Genomic DNA, 17023 nt, shown 5'->3' with positions numbered 1-17023 from the left:
AGGGACAAGGTTTCTCACGCAGCCTCCCAGACCAAAAGTTTAAGGACCCTGCCACCCCCCATCTCCAGCCAACCTGACTTCACCCCACGGAAATCTCTTCCCTTCACACAGCCCAAGGCTGTGTGGGTTTAGCTTTATGACAGGGTAAGCTGGTGAAGACCAGAGTTGAGCAAACATGAAGTGTAGGATAATTTTGGTATTTCGGAACTGGGAAAAAATCAGCAGAGTTTGCAAGGAAGAAAAACCTAGCCTGCAGAGGCTGAACTCATACCTTGCTGGCACCCCTTTGCTAAGGAAAATCCATATACAGCATAATATGCAGAAGCCAAGAATAACGACCTTCCACTTCATCAAAGGGAAAGAATTCTATATCAGGGTTGGAGACCTACATGGAGTCGGATGAAGGGAAGTGCTAAAGGAAACGACCTTTGGGTCTAGGGTTGGTTGGTTGAATCGTAAATGTCTGACGCACAACAGCTCCCTTGCAACAGCCTTTTCTAAGGGAGTTAACTGAACAGTTACTGCCAACCTCCAGTATCCCAAACTGCTAAGGGTCCAATCCAACCCCCACCAACCATCACTGGGGTAGGAGAGTTACCGTGGACAATGCTGACATCTCTTTCCTTATAGAAGTCCCCTATAGTGACGGCAGATCCTTGTTTGGAGGCCACGACACGGACTGTCCTCCTGCTGTCCACGCAGTCCAGGTAGGGATCCCAGTCCAGGTTCCTCTTGCTCATCGTTTGTAAACCAGAAGTCGCCATACCCAAAGCTTCTCCCATCCGGTCCTGGCAGTAAGATTTAAACCTCCACTGTACCACAGCTGGTTGGGTGGAAGAAGTAGAGAAATGGCAGCGAAGCAGAGCAGGCTGAAACAACATGGCCACCTTCTTCTTCTCAGGCACAGTGACCTGCAACCCTTCCACCTCAGCTAAAAGACAAAAACATGAGTGTCATATGCCTTGGCATTGCTTCAAGTGCTACTGCATTTTATCATAGCATCATTCTCCCCACGTACATAAAATTAAAACATCCATCTGTTTCAGGTGCTAGGGTGCAATACTCCTCAATGTATGTAAGCATGGGTGACGCCAGCAGAAGTAAGTTTGCTTTTTTCATAGCCTACAGCCACAAGGAAAAATACAGCATGAGGGGGCTGAAGGCTCAAATGTCCTTACACTCTGTGAAGACCCTAACACAGCGGCGTGACAATTCACGGCTTCTGTGGCAGGTTCACAGATAAGGAAGAGTTATTTTAGGGATGGCCATACTCCACTTCTACAATAGGTCAGCCAAGGGGCCAGATCCTGAGTTCATAACAATCCCAATGCAGAGTAAGTCACCCCACTCCCACTTTCGGTGGCATCACACCTCCTCTTTGAAAGTCAGGCAGCACACAGTGCCCGGCCCAGCCCATTGTGCACCAGTGCCCAGTTAGTGCTGCTTGCTCTGCCAAACTCTAGAGATGCATGAAGGAGTGGGTCCAAATCACACAGCTCCTGCCAGGGCTGGCATGTAGCACTGAAAGAAATTGCTTCATGTGGGAGGTGTAGAGAAAAATGGCCCAAACACTCAAGTTTTTCACATTCCCAGGGAGGAGATGGATCTCAACACGTAATGTTTATCTACCAGCTGACAGGAGAGCTGCAGCCCGGAGCTGATGTATAAAGGCCTCAGAGAAGATGCACGGGACTGCTGCCACATCCTTGTGTAACTTAGGGAGAAGATGAGAGTCAGTGAGCAATGCCAGCAGAGAGCCCTCGGGAGAGTGAGGTACTCCATCTACCCGCAGGGGAATGGCCGAAACCTCCCACGCATGCCCGCATGGCCTTCATTGCTTCCCTCCCTCTTGTGCTGCAGGCAGCAATGATTGAGAGCACTGGAAACACACACTGACACTTTCCCACGCAGGGATGTGCCAGTCTGTGGAGGCACAGAAACAGCCCAGGAGCAAGGAGGGGGACATCTAAGAAAGAGGAAGTTTGTAACCAGGGGCACTCTCTGAAGCTGAGGGGCAACAGGGCCTGACAGTGGAGGTTTGGATGAGAAAAGGGAACCAGTTTCAGTATGGGAGGTGCTGATGATGGCAGTTCCCTACCCCAGTTACCGTACACTCCAAGGTCCAGAGCAGCACACAGTGAAGAAGAGAACAAGACACAAGGAAACATTCCAGAGAAGAAGAGGATGGTTACACGACATCAGGAGGGACTGATGGACTTAGGGACAGCTTAGGGAGGAATGAAAGACTGAGAACAAAGAAAGGCTTCCTGATGTCAGGAAGCAGTAGGACAGAAAGGCAAATGCCAAGAAAGAAGAAAACAGACAGAGTAAGGATGAAGTATCAGGATAAGTATCAGAAGCAGAAGGACAAGCAGGACGACAATCATGGAAGCAGAAAGCTCACGTTCAGCTGGAAGAAGCTGAAGAGGTGTCTCAGCCTAGGTCAAAATAATTTCAAAGGGCTGGAACCAGGTTGCAGAAGATTACGAAATGATATAGAGATGAGAAGAAATGGAGTCAGCAAAAATAAACCACCCGCTCCAGAAACTAGAGATGAAAAGGAGATAGAAGTTGGCAAAAGAAAGTGAAATGACAGGAGATATCTTTAGGATGGGGAAAAAAAAGGCATAGACTAAAGCACTGGAGCTTAAAGCAGACAGAGAGCAACAAATGCATCAACAGTATGACAGCAGCAGGCATGAAGGGACAAGGTCAAGTTGGAGACAGCTGCGGACTTACAAAGCAAGAGCAAGCAGAGATCTCATGATCAGGAGACAGAACCAAAGGAAAGTGAAGAGCCTGGATCAACGCTGAATATTCATTTCAACAAGTTATCAATGTCCAAACTATAAATCACACAGGGGATAAAAACACAGTATGGACAGAACCTAGGGGAAGGCGTATTTCAGAGAGGCAAGACAGTCACTGATACTAACAAAGAGTTTCACATCTAGGCAGGACTTGACCCTGGGGACTACTATGTGAAGGCTTGCAGCACACAAGGGTGCTATGGCATTTGCACAGCAATGCTATATTATGCATACAACACCTGTGCCATGTGGAAGTTGCAGAGGAGATGTCATTAGCTTTGCCAGAAGTGCCTGGACCCAAATCCAGACACTGAAGCATGGATGTTCTCCAGAGTACCACAAAACACAGCTGAAGTCCCAACAAGATGCTCCCATAGGAGAGGCAGGGGCATAAGGCAGCTCCTCCACTCTCCCGAGGTGTAGGCAGAGAGGTAACTCAAGAAGTGGCAGCTGGGACGTTACTGCCAGGTCTCCTGTTCCTGGGGACTAGAGGGGCAGAAATGTGGGGGCCATGCGGCACTAAGAGAATGTTACCACTTGCTTCTCAAGGTGAATCAAGTGGTGACGTTGTCTTATTCTCTCCTCTCCAGAGACACGTGCTCCCTGGGCTGCACCTGAATGCAAGAGACATAATGAACACCTTGAAAAATGAATGGGTCTGGGTCAGACCTGTATCTGGGAACTCTATGGCTGACCCCACGCAGTCTGTGGCCAAAGCCAGCACGTGACATGAGCTGATCAAGTGACTCATCACGTTACTTCAGCTTCAGGGATAAAACAGTGACACAGTGAATATTTAAATCTTTCCCCTGTGAACGAAGTACACCGCTTAGTAAATACAGTGCTTTCAGCTAACCGTGCACCATAGCCCTCCTTCCCTGTTAATGAGATTAATGAGTTTGGCAAGCCAGGCACTGCTTTAATAAATGATTAGCTGAGCTTTAGCAAATTCTCGTCTGACTAACCTTCCCCACCCTACCCCCATGTGAATGTCTGTATCGAGAAAAGAAAAGAAAAGCAGCTTTTGGGAAAACACAGGAATTTTTTTTCTACCCAAAAGCATTTGGGAGATGTGCAGTAAATTATCTGGCATCTTCTACATCCTATCCCAAGCTCCTTATTAACTTTTCAAGTATTATTTTCGGATCCTTTCCAGAAACAGCATTTAAGCGCAACACAGTGCCTCAGATTGAGAGACTGGAGCAGTGGAAACTCTAGATCTATTTAAGTCAAATTATATATAATTATATATGGCTGAACTGGGAAATTATACACCTGTTATTTCCTCTGCCAAAAAAAATGATTGGAATCGATTCATGTAGTACGTCACTGCTGTAACAACATCCATCAAAAAGGCCAACAGGATGTTCAACTGCCCGATAGTGGCTTTACACCTACCAGTTATGTCCATGCACGTGAATTATAGACGTCTGCTTAGGACTTCCTCAACCTCAAGATGAAACTGCTGACCTCAAAAATCTTCAAGAGACTAGCCAAGATAAGAAAAACCTCAGATATATCACAGGACAGAACTCTGGGCTGATTGTATAGAGGAGCAAAAAAAGAGAGAGATGTGAAAAAAGATGACAAGCTTAGTGACAGTGCCGTGATAGCTCTTTGTCTAGTTTCATACAAGTAGGACTAAAAAGAAACTCAATTGTGCTCTGTGTTTTGACTAATGCAGACAGAGCAAGATTAGCCCTTATTTCAAAATCATCATGGAAATGTAATTCCTGTACTCCAGAGAAGCAACCTGTTCATTGTGAATTTCACAATGTTTGAACTTTCACAAGAAAAATCTAGCTCGTGGGAGTCTCATGACTGCATGACAATTTTGCTTTCCTTCTTTCTTGTTCTCCTAAATCCGCAAAAAAAGGTCCGCAAATATTAATCAAGTGCATCTTAAAACCAGATACGCTTACCCTCAGAAAATAAAAAGAATCCATGGTTTTGTGTGTCTGTGCATGTGTATATATATGCTCCCAGAGAAATAGCTTAAAAATAATCACACTTCAGAAATATAATTGTACGGGCTTTGTCTGTTTCTCATTAGCAGTATGTATTTGTCTCCTTTCTCTGACTCTCTTCCTAAACTATCCTCCAATTATGCATTCAAACTATGCAATCAACATTACACACAAGCTATCACTAATACATTTTGGTGGTGATTAAAGAAAATTCCAGGAAGTGATTATAGAGGGGATATTTGTAAGGGCGCATTTGAGCCTTGTGAGCCTGATCTTCATAAGCACCTTCCATGAGTAAGGAGGGAAGGCAATTGAGAGGTGATAACTTAGGCTCTTGCTTTTCAGTTGCCCTCTGGAGGAGCCTATGCCTCCCTGAGGCTAGATGAATCCTAAGAAGATTTAGCTTCACTACACAGCCTTAAGTTAGCCTTTATGAATAGAATCATAGCTTGGTTTGGGTTGGAAGGGAGCTTAAAGATCATCTAGTTAGAATAAAGTTGATCTGAAGCACTAATCCCTCTAAATAATGGCAAAGCCAAATACTGTAGTTCAGTGTAACAGGTCTCAGACTGCATCCTTCTAGCACGTAAGATTTGAGTCCAAGAGAAGGCAGCACACATTATTCTTCAGGTCAGCATGGGTCTCCCTAGCCGTGCATGCATCACATCTCTTTCTTTGCAATTATTTGGTCCAAACTATCACTTGCCTGAGGCAGTACAGCTGATGCTATGAAACTACAAAAATTATATCCCCCCATTTTATGCACTTTTATTGACAGGAGTGGCAGTTGTGCACACAGGATAAGGGAAGTCCTTGGGGCCTTGAACCAGGCACCCTGGGAAAACTACTCCCAGACTATACCTAGGGGCTTTGGCAGAAAAGCACGTGTTCATTGGTAAGAGACGGTGCTCCCAGGGTAGTTTATGTCACTTCCCCAAACAAAATAAACTGCTGGGCAAAAGGATGCTATAGCTTTCTTTTTTGTGCCTTGGCTACTCTGCATCAATTAAAAGTGTTCTTTCCCCTACTGCTGAATACAGGCACACCATCCACACTTTCAAATGCGGATCAAGCCTGAATCAGGAAGTGCAAGATCTGGGCTTCAAGACTGGAAAGCCAGAGATGATAAACAGATGTGTAAACAGGTGAATGGAGAGCCAGTGGGATCACTGAGATTGTGTTGTACAGATTCTTGCTTACTCATGCTGGACTAAATCCAATCCATGCAATCTATCAGCAAAAGCCATCACCATCAGATTGTGTTGAGTGGTTTATGGGAAATTAATTGGATGTCTTGGTCTGGTTCCTATCAGACTTATGTTCTTAGCTCCATGGCCACTGTCAACTTTTTTAGCCAGCAAGAAACCAGTGCCTAAATAAGTCAGCTGCAGCTGAGGTGAAAAAGGACGGTACTGCTTTTTACAGCTCCATAGCAAAACTGAGAATTTCAGCTCCCTAACTGCTTAACCTGGAAAGAGGCAAAACCAAAGCAGTTGGAGAAAAGCATGGCCTTGCACACCCAGCACTCACAGCACAGAACCTCAATACAAAACCACTCCACGTAGGACACAGCCCGGACTCTGCAAACTGACTGCAGTAGACACTGGACTATTCCTCGCTCTTCCTTGTTCTCTGTGATGCTGTCCCCTAGGCTCTCCACACTCCTGACATCTTTAGGGAAGTACATAGCCCTGAAATAGCAAGGACTACATAAGTGCCTTTCACAAGAGCTCAGGACATTTCATGGGCTTTTCTAGGTATTGGTCCCTCTTCACCAGCTTCCCTTTGCTCATCTCACTCTCTTATGACCCACCCCTTTCACACATTCACAAAGGTCACCCTGGATGTTTTCACATGAATTATCTCAGCTTTGGCCACCACATCAAATCCACCCTGTCTTATTACTGTCTGAAAGCTGTTACAATTTTCAGATAGCTCCTGGTTTATAGCCTTGGTGCAGCATCCCACAAATCATTCCCAGAACTCAGTAACTGATCACCACCAGAAACCTGAGAACGCATCATAGAATCATAGAATGGTTTGGGTTGGAAGGGACCTTAAAGCCCATCTAGTTCCAGCCCCCCTGCCATGGGCAGGGACACCTTCCACTAGACCAGGTTGCTCAAAGCCCCGTCCAACCTGGCCTTGAACACTGCCAGGGAAGGGGCAGCCACAGCTTCTCTGGGCAACCTGTGCCAGTGTCTCACCACCCTCACAGGAAAGAATTTCTTCCTTATCTCTAATCTAAATCGACCCTCTTTCAGTTTAAAACTGTTACCCCTCATCCTATCCCTACACTCCCTGATCAAGAGTCCCTCCCCACCTTTCCTGTAGCCCCCTTTAAGTACTGGAAAGGCCGCTATAAGGTCTCCCCAAGTCTTCTCTTCTCCAGGCTGAACAACCCCAACTCTCTCAGCCTGTCCTCACAGGGGTGGTGCTCCAGCCCCCTGAGCATGTTTGTGTCCTCCTCTGGACTCACACGAGCAGGTCCATGTCCTTCTGGTGTTGGGGGCCCCAGAGCTGGACACAGCACTGCAGGTGGGGTCTCATAAGAGAGGAGTAGAGAGGGAAAATTCCCCTCCCTCACCCTGCTGGCCACACTTCGCTTGATGCAGCCCAGGATGTGGTTGGCTTTCTGGGCTGTGAGCGCACATTGCTGGCTCATAGTCAGTTTTCCATCCAATAATATCCCCAAGTCCTTCTCCTCAGGGCTGCTCTCAGCAAAGGAAAAGGGAAGAGTCTCTCTAAGTCTTGTAACAGGAAGCCATAACACCTGTCCTTGGGATGGCATTGGGATTTCCACTGGTGCCAGTCCCACTCAAGGTGACCTCACAGGAATAAAAAGTAAGAAGAATGTGAGATTTCTTCCCAGTTAAACTAAGCTTATGCTGTGTACAGCCAATCAAAAGAAGTCAGATGAATACTTTAAATCAAGGCAGATAAAACAGTCCATACATTTCCCTGCCTTCCCAAGAAGTCTGCTCAGTTGGCCAGGAAACAGCAAAGCACAACTGTGCTCCAGCACACCCCCTCTGCCTGCCCTCCTAAACTGTGGCTGGGAAAGCAGAGGTAGTAAATCTACCTGCCTTTGTATATACCATAACATTGCAGTGGTTCTTCTGCACAGGGAGAGTAAACAGGTACTGAGTGCTAAATTACTGGTGAGAAATTACTTAGCAGGGGGAGAAGATCACATTTCAATGTGGACAGTCTTCTAACTGTAATCTTTCCAAGCTCCGCCTGAGTCATGAGGCAGGAAAAAAATGTGCTCTGCTTGTTCTGTAGGTAAAACTGGAGTTCAGTCTCCAGTGCAACCCTTCTCACTAGTTTTAAATGCATTAGGAATTACATCATTTATAAGAATAATGGTAAACATGAGGAGAGGATTCATTCCAGAATCAAGCTCCTCTTGGTAGTTTACAAGAACCAGCTTTACACAGAGGCTTAAGGATACTTGACAAACTGTATCTTCTTTCTCTAGCATGAGAACAGAGTCCCACACATAACCTAACCCATGTCACTTCACAGGAAGGAATAAAGGATGACCTGCTCTTCATCCTTTTGCTGTTGTTATTAAAACACTAGCTTTAGGCACGTGGGAGAGCAGGACAGGGAGAAGCCTAACCAAATCCACTGTACCTCACACAGGATTTTTTGAAACTGCACTAAGAAGTCACAATGCACAAAACCAAACAAACGATAAATGCAAGAGCCAAAAATTAAAAACAAACAAAGGACAGAGAGGAATTATTGCTTGGAGGAAAGGAACTGCAAGTGCCGATTAGAAATTTCTCAGCCCACCTCGAGGAGGGAGGAGGGGAGAGAAGGGGGTGAGAGCCTCTCTCCCTTTCTTGCTCCCTTTTGTCTCCCTGCTTCCTCCCCATCTTGCACTCTGTCTCTTACCCTGGCCCCTCCACCTCCCAACCCCCACTTCTCTTTCCCAGAGTGGAGTGTACCACTCTGGCTGGATTAGGGCTCCTTACCTTGATGCAGACCTTTCATTCCTTTGCACAGTCACTGGGGAGAGGAAAATCTTGAATCCATGTTTGCTAGCCTCTCTCCCTTTTCTGTGCACACGCACACACGTACACGCTCACACTCACTCACACACCTTTGCTTATTTGCTTTCTCTCAGCCATGGAAAAGGACAGCAGCGCCTGCTCTATCGCTGGGCGGCAGCGGCCGGGAGGCTGGAGGGGAGCAAGCTGACAGCGGCTGCCTCCATCTCTCAGCACACGGCTACGGCTAACCTGTTGCCTGCCGGAAGCCTTTGCCTGCCAGCGGTCGACAGCACCAGCGGCAGGCAGTCCTGTCTCGAAAGCCAGGACTAAAGGAGACTGGAAGGTCTTCCTACTGCGGCGGTACCTCTCTCTCTGCAGACCTTGCAGGCTCCAAACTGCGGTCGCTGCCAGTAATCATGAACCACCCTTAATGGAGGGAGAAAGGTGTCAACAGCCCAGCTTTTCAGCTTGATGGAAAAGTCCTGATCTAGCCAGACATGTCCAGATAAAGAAGCTCTTTAAAAAGAGGGAGGAATGTAATGTCATGTTTATCTACACCCTGTACTCCTTTAGCAGTCCCTGCATGCTATTTATCAGCATACTACTATGGCTAGTAGGAAAGGAGTGGTAGTTGTGGGTGCGCTGGCACTCCAGACCAACTCAGTGAAGCGGGATATGTTCAGAAGCAGCCAAATGGCAGGGAGGGAAGGAGGGAGAGAAGCAAAGAGGGAGGATGAGCTGGAAGCTGCCGAAGCCCCAGATGAGGCCGTGAAACCCTGGAAGGGAGCAGTAGGCAGGCACCGGTGTTGAAGATGACTCAGAGTGAAAAAGCAAGGAAAGGGGAGGGTGGGTGGGTGGATGGTGGGAGAGAGGTGTTATGACTAAAAGCCAAATTTACTGCTTGTGAATCCTAAATCTGAATAGGAAGAGAGAAGAGCCTGAGGTCTTTTTTGTGGGATACATTGGTGGCGATGGGAAATATATGCCACTTAACCCAAGTGTGTCGGTTTCTTCTTTCAGCCTGTAACCAGCCTGCCTGGCTAAGTCAGCCCGCCGCCGCTTTTCTTAAAGCCTCCTGCTCCTGCCTGTGCCTGGGTGCTGCACCGGCTCCGAGGAGGCAGATCCTGCCGCTGACCTGACAGGGCTCCCTCTTTCTCCCTGATTCCCGGCTGCCCTGCCGCTCTCATTTCGCTGGAATCCCTAGCCTCTCCTTTCCTCGCTGTCCAGCTCTCAGAGCCAGCCCCTTTTCAGCTTGTTCCCCCTGCCCTTTCCCCATCGCTGAGCTCTCTCCGCTGTCCTCTCCGGCTCCCCTCCCCCTTGCTTAGGGAGGGCTTGCCCGACCTCTTTGCGAGCCGGCCGGGCGGCGAGCCGCGCTGGGGGAGGCAGTCCCCGTCCTGCATTGCTCACAAAGGCCTGGGCACAGCTGCACCACCTCCGGGAAGGCCGGACCCTGCCCCCCTGGAAGCCGGGGCAGAGGCAGAGCAGCCCCCTCCTCTCACACCTCTGTTAGACGGCGTGTGCGGCCAGTGCACCGGGAAAGAAGTTCCTCCAATTGTTCCCGGTCCGGCGTGGGCGGGTGGGGGGAGCCGAGGGTTGTCGCCATCCCCCCCTGCACCGCGGCCAAGGCCACCCCGGCCCGCCTCCCGCGCTCCTGCTGCCTCCCCGGTCCGGCTCCCACCTTCCCCGCCACCACCTCCTCTCCCCGCCCCGCGGCAAACGGTGGCTCAAGCGCCCCCCCCGCCCCCCGCCGAGAGAAGCGCCGGGGGCCCCTCGAACCTTCCCCCACGGCCCCCCTGGGCAGGCGGGAGGCGCCGGCCGCCTCCCCCCGTCCCCAACAGCACCAGCCCTTGCCGCGAAGTCTCCGCAAACTACACCGCGGGACGCCCCCGAAAAGACCCCCCATCCCAGCCCACTCCGCCGCACGCCGGCTCCTTCCGCAGCTGCCCTCCCGCAGCCTGCCAGGGCATTTCCCCAAACCTCCCGTTTTCGCCCTAAAGACGTAGAGCCCGCCGGGCACGGCACGGGCACGTCGGGGCCGCCCGCGCCCCCGGCCGCGGCCCTACCTGCCAGCCACAGGAGGACGATCCAGCCCAGGACGTGCCCATCCATCTTCCCGCTGGCCCGGGCGGGCGGGCGCGACCATGCCGGGGGGGCGGCGGGAGAGGCCCGGGGGGCGGCGGGAGAGGCCTGGGGGGCGGCCCCGCCCGGCGCGCCCGCAGCCCGCCCCGGCAGCCGCCTCCCCGCAGAGCCGGCCGGGCGTGCGGCGAGCGGCCGCGCCGTGTGGCTTCTTCTCCGCTTCTTCTCCGCTCCTCCCCCGCTGCCGGCTCCCGCGGCGGCTGGGGGGGCCGCCTCGCCAGGCCGCCCCCGCGGCTGTCCGGGCGGGCGGGGCTCGGGCGGGGGGCGCCGCCGCCGGGAGCGGGGGGTGGGGGGTGGAACGGGACACACGCGGTTTCCCGAAACTGCTTCCTTCCCTCCCTCCCTCCCTCCCTCCGGCAAAGGCGCGTTTCGGTTGCCAGGTGCCGCTGGGGGGTTGCCGGAGCTCTTCGCAGCCGACGGGCACCCCGGCACGTTTCTCGGCAACTAGTTGAGGCGCCGAGGCCGGAGCGAGGCGCAGCCCCGGCCCGGCACTGCCCTGGCAGGCGCTCGGGAATGTCGGCTCCCATCACCTATCCCCCCCAAATTAACCCAGCGTACACCCGGGGAAATGAACGTACGCTGTCCCCATTCCAAATTTCCCTGGGGCTTCCACTTCCAGCATGGGCACTGCGACTAATTACTGTCATTTTAGATTAAGCGGGGATATAATTTTAGATGAGGAGGAGGCGTTCTGGCTGTTAGCAATGGACAGCTGAGGTGTGGGGTGTTTTCATGCCAACGTGATATTGGAAGGGGACAGAAGTTTTCGGGGAGGAAGGGGACAGCTGACTAGAAATACAGCTAAAGAAGATCACTTTTTAAAAGATGGATGTTGCTCTGAAATTAAACGGTCCACAGTGGACCCACATGTATACACACGCACCATACTTAAAACTTCTAAACTTTCTGTGAAATCGAAGTAAATCAGTGGAATTGTTCCCAGGCCTAGAGCTGGCTAAATAGCAGCATGTTTGCTTTGGTGGCTCCGCACCAGAGAGAAGCACCTTCTAACATGGTACTCACCATTCACAGCGTACGGCACAGCTTCCCTGTGCGGGCCATTCATCTTCGGGCGTTTTCCTTTCAGGGGCGTTGCTGGTCTTTGTAACCAAAGTTTGGATTCTGCAGATGTCAGTGATCCACATGAGAGATGGGAGTAGTCTTCAACTTCTTCTCATCTGGAACCTGCCAAAGAACATAAACAGTTCTGATTTTCTAACGCCAAGTAGGGCTCTGGGAGGGAGCAGCGCGAGGTGTGTCCCGCTGCTGAAGGTGGGGTGCACAGGGGTGCCTGCGGTAAAACTGTACGAGCCCTTTGCATTCTGGCAGATTTTTGCCAGTTGCCTGTAGATTCCTCACGCTTTTGCCTTTCAGACTGGACCCCTCTACAGGCAAAAGAAGCTTTTTTCAAAAGCGTGAATAAAAATAGATCAATAATTTCGGAGTGAAAAAGCAAAACAGCATGTTTGCTATGATAAAAGATGTGTTGAAACATTTTGCTTGTTTTTGAACAGTTGTAGTCCCTCTGTTTATATAGTTAAAGTGGAATTAAGCAAGGAGGCAATCCCGAGGCAGCCAGTCTGGTTTTAAGTGTTTTATTCGGAGCTATTCAATGTTATTTAAAAATACTTTTCATACAGAAGTTTATATTTATTCAACACTGCTTTTAAAAAACCCCACACATCCAGCCCAATCAGTGTCCTGATTTCCTCTGACCTGGCACGTTATGAATTTAACTGTTTTGCAGTACTAGGTGAAAGCCACTATTCAGAACTAAGACCCTGTTACGCTGAATAACGTACATACACAACAGCACACAGTGCTGTCCTCCTTCAGCACACAGCGATCTGAGCCCTCCCTCCCTGCCTTTGTGCCTACTTGCAGGTGGAAGGCAGAGTAGAAACTCTCATTAGGGCCACAACTTCAGCCTCCAGAAATACATGTAGTTCCAGAAAACTCAGGTGGAGCTGTAATACTTTGCATCAGCTCAGGGCCTGCCTCACCATTGTTGTGTATCTATAGGATATAATCCACAAAGGGTTGAATGAGCTGAATTAAGACTCCTAAAAGGTGAACACAAAGCTATTTTTCTCTCTCTCCCTTAACCATTTTTCCTGATAACCCTCAAAATTTCAAGAGAAATCCTGGTGCCTTGCCTTTCTGTAACTTAATTGGCCAGGAGCCTGATCCAGAGTTTCCTGAGACAATGTTGATGTTGATATTATCTCATATGTTTAACACTGGGAGCAGTACAATCCCTTATGCGTCACTATTGTTAGCTACTCCTAGCTTTTATTTTTTTAATCTATTCCAGCTTTTGCAAATAAATTTGGCATACATTGGTCTTGCTAAACTTTTGACTCACAACAAAGGAAGGAAAGATTTTCAATACAAGGAAGCACCATTGTTTTGCACATAACTTTGGATTTACAGCTGCTTTGAAATCAAACTCACTGTACGGTTCTTTTTCACTTAATGTGAGCTGTCCTTTGTATATATGCACGTATGATGGATGCCCGAGCCCTGAATAGACGTTCCAGATCTCTGTAGCCCTTTGATCTGAGTATTGCAACATCTGAGCTGGCTTAATAGTTAATGATGGGATGTTGTCTTTCCTTTTAGCCAGTTCTGCGAGGCAGAAAGCCACAAGACTGCAGTTAGCACAAATTCACCTTCAAACGGTGGGTAAATTCCTATGCAATCGCTTCAAGCCACAGCCCAGCAGGGGTTCTCTGTCCCCTGAAAAACATACTGGTGGACTTCAACCTTCATCTCCCACAGTCACTTGACAACCTCGCTACCGGATGACCAAACTCAGCATGCCTGTCCTGCATAATTTAGCCCCAGACTGAATCGGCAGAATACCATGCAACAATACTCCCATAGTATCACTATATAAGTGATACCGTGACTCTGTCTGAGGCAGTTCTCCTCTAAGCAATGGGATTGTGAACAAAGTCAGCTGAACACCTGGGAAACAAACTCACTTTTTACTCATGCTGTAGCAGCTGCTGGCTCTTTTCTCTTCTTGCCAACTACTTTATTCCTCCCTCCCTCCTTTCATCCTCCAGTACCAGTCTTTTGTGGTCATTTCCTCTGTTGATAAGCTGAGTCAGCTTTTTAAGTTCCCAGCATGTGGAATGATTTACACCAGCACCTCACTCAGAGTGACCCATCTCAGCCACATCCCTGTAAACTCTCTATGCTGCATCAAAATACTTCATGAATACTTTTGCACATCTATTCAGCCCCCTGGATTTCCCTTGTAGAAATTTCCATAGAAACAGTTATTTCAACAGCTTTCTGGGATGTCATACTAGATTCAGCCATTAGACACTGCTCTCTTGATTTAGCACCGAGACCAGCACACTACAGAAGCTATTAGGTGACACATTATCAAATCCCTGTGTTTAGTGAGTCTCTTCAGAATAACTACTGACTAAAACCTTTTGTTGTTAGCTTTGTTACACTGGAATCTCTTATTAATCGTTGATAGCTTCACACCGAGACATTGCTGAAATATATGCACTCTCGTTACATGTTGTTTTTTCTGAGCGCCTGGCTGCGTTTGATAGCACAATAATACAGAGCTTTTACTTCCCATTAACATCAGGAGTGATATGGATATATAAACTGCTTTTGTTCTTAACCATGATGTTTTTATCAACAAACGTTCAGAATATTTAATGGAGAAATGTGACTTTCTCATTCCAATGAACCTTGAGTTCTGTAATATAAATTCAGCATCAGAAAAAAAACCAAGAGAACAGCTTCTTTCTATAGTATTGGCTCCTCTGTATAACTTTCCTGTGCTGCTCCTGGTTCTTTTTTAGACACCAAAAATCATAGCCCTTTGCTACACTTTCAGAGGGAACCTGAGATTTTCATTTAAGTAAAACACTAAGTGCATATCAGCAGTAAGGTTTTGTGAAGTTATTATATAGGTACAGGATCATAAGTGAATCACCCCAGCTCACAATCTTTTGTGTGTCACTATATGCAAAAATACACTGACTAGGAATAAGACAAACTCTGCTTGTGTATCTACAGATAACCAAGGAGATAATGAGTTGTTAAACCCCCTACAGTTTTGGCTGTAGAGAAACTGTGGGCAGGACAAAAACCTTCAGGGAACTGGAGTTCACAAACTGGACTTTCGTGATTGTCTAATCCAGCTTTCTTAATAAAATAGGCCACATTACTTTGCCACACTACATCCTGTTTGAACTACAGCATATCTGTTACAAAAAGAATCACGGTATACTTTGGGTTGGAAGGGACCTCACCCTGCCCCTAATTTCATCTAACTTCACCTTCTAGTGCTGCCAAGCTAGATGGAAGGGCCTTCTTAAGGCATTTCTGAATAGAAGTAAGGACAGACTATGATCAAAGCACCCTTAACATTCCCTCTGGAAGTTCAACAGACTGTTATTTTGCTATATTCTTGGGCTAACACCAGATCTGCAGAGCGCATCCCAGGCAGAGTTGCTAAAAGCATGAAAGCAGAAGTACTACAGCATCATCACTCCTGCTTAATATTTCTTTGTTTATCCTTCCAGGGATCACACTGTTAGTCCTTTTGACACAGCATCACATGGGGACCTCCTCTTTGGTGGATATCCCACTCTATCACCTACATTATTAACTATTCCCTCAGTGTTTTTATCATTTACAAGTATCTGTGATGACTGTATGTTTCCTTCAAAGGTACCAAAAATATTTAATAGCATGCAGCCAAGTAATGACCTAAGATCTTACTGAAAACGTGCAATTACAATTCCTCATTTAAAATTAAATTTTGAGACATCCTAACTTAATGTTTTACCTGGGGACTGGATGGTCTCTGTATCATTGCATTTCCTTGATTTAGTGTTGTGTGGTCAAGTCACACGCCTCACGTGTCTGAATGAATTACCTTTAGTAACCACACTTAATATCTTTTGGATGCAATTACAAACCAATGTGACAGAATCTATTTTCTGCAAACCCATGCTGACTGGCATTAATTACATAACTTTAATTTATTATTGAAGCAACTCCTGTATCAGTGATTCTATTCTTTTGCCTGGGATCCCTGTCAGTCTGACAGGTCTGTAATTACCCAGGTCATCCTACTTAGAGCCAGATCCGAAACACTTTGGAAAATTTTTGGTACCTAACATTTAGAACTGCAATCTAAAAACCCCCCATTCAGCAGCAACTTGAGACTGAAAGCACGCATGTACTGTCAAAGTTGACTACACACAGTTTTCCTTCTCTGCATGCCCAGAGAGTTCTAACAGATGTCTAACAAGCACCCAAGCTAAGGCTTACATACGTCTGGGTTGTCGCAGCCAGGTCCCCATTTTCCACCTGAAAATGTAGTCTTACCAGCTATTAAGGATGTCCCGGTATTTGTCCAGGATACTGGAACAATGTGGTGGTTTCACTGGACCCATGGTATTAAAGATACTTGCAATTTATGGTATAGAGGGGATACAGCTGTACCACACAGCTGGTTGCCACATATCTTGTAACAGGTTGTGCTGGTTTTGGCTGGGGTAGAGTTAATTTTCTTCATAGTAGCTAGCATGGGGCTGTGTTTTGGATTTTGCTGGAAACAGTGTTGGTAATACAGAGATGTTTTAGTTATTGCTGAGCAGTGCTTGCACAGAGTCAAGGCCTTTTCTGCCTCTCACCCTGCCCCACCAGCGAGTGGGCTGGGGGTGCACAAGAAGCTGGGAGGGGACACAGCTGGGACAGCTGACCCCAACTGACCAAAGGGATATTCCATACCATATGACGTCACGCGCAGCATATAAAGCTGGGGGAAAAAAGATGAATATGGGGACGTTCAGAGCGATGGCATTTGTCTTCCCAAGTCACCGTTACGTGTGATGGAGCCCTGCTCTCGTGAGGATGGCTGAGCACCTGCCTGCCAACGGGAAGCAGTGAGTGAATTCCTTCTTTTGCTTTGCTTGTGCGTGCGGCTTTTGTTTTACCTATTAAACTGTCTTTGTCCTAACCCACAAATTTTCAAAAGAAAATAATGCCACATTAGCAGAGGATGGTTTCGATCCATCGACCTCTGGGTTATGGGCCCAGCACGCTTCCGCTGCGCCACTCTGCT

The 17023-nt window shown here is 48.1% G+C and overlaps 1 protein-coding gene and 1 non-coding gene across 8 annotated transcripts in view; both read right to left on the bottom strand.

The window, feature by feature from the left end:
- Positions 1–12038, bottom strand: part of ILDR2 (immunoglobulin like domain containing receptor 2) — a 43024-nt gene extending 30986 nt beyond the window's left edge. For 3 of the 7 annotated variants that reach the window (XM_074812810.1, XM_074812842.1, XM_074812852.1), the window contains exons 1-2: positions 10842–11025; positions 599–931 (exon numbers count right to left, since the gene is read on the bottom strand). In XM_074812810.1, coding sequence (XP_074668911.1) covers positions 599–931; positions 10842–10887 — 379 coding nt within the window. In that variant the 5' untranslated portion in view covers positions 10888–11025. Of the gene's footprint in view, positions 1–598; positions 932–1018; positions 1089–8760; positions 9080–10841; positions 11095–11937 lie in introns of those variants that run through there. The other 4 variants (XM_074812803.1, XM_074812862.1, XM_074812820.1 and 1 more) reach the window with 4 other exon arrangements.
- Positions 12039–16951: 4913 nt separating this feature from the next.
- Positions 16952–17023, bottom strand: TRNAM-CAU (transfer RNA methionine (anticodon CAU)). The gene has a single exon. It is a non-coding gene; the product is annotated as a tRNA-Met (tRNA).

This window comes from Strix aluco, chromosome 2 (genome assembly GCF_031877795.1).
Source record: "Strix aluco isolate bStrAlu1 chromosome 2, bStrAlu1.hap1, whole genome shotgun sequence".
Taxonomy (NCBI): Eukaryota; Metazoa; Chordata; class Aves; order Strigiformes; family Strigidae; genus Strix; species Strix aluco.
Note: the sequence above shows the minus strand (reverse complement) of the source record. Positions and strands in the feature narration are given on the sequence as shown.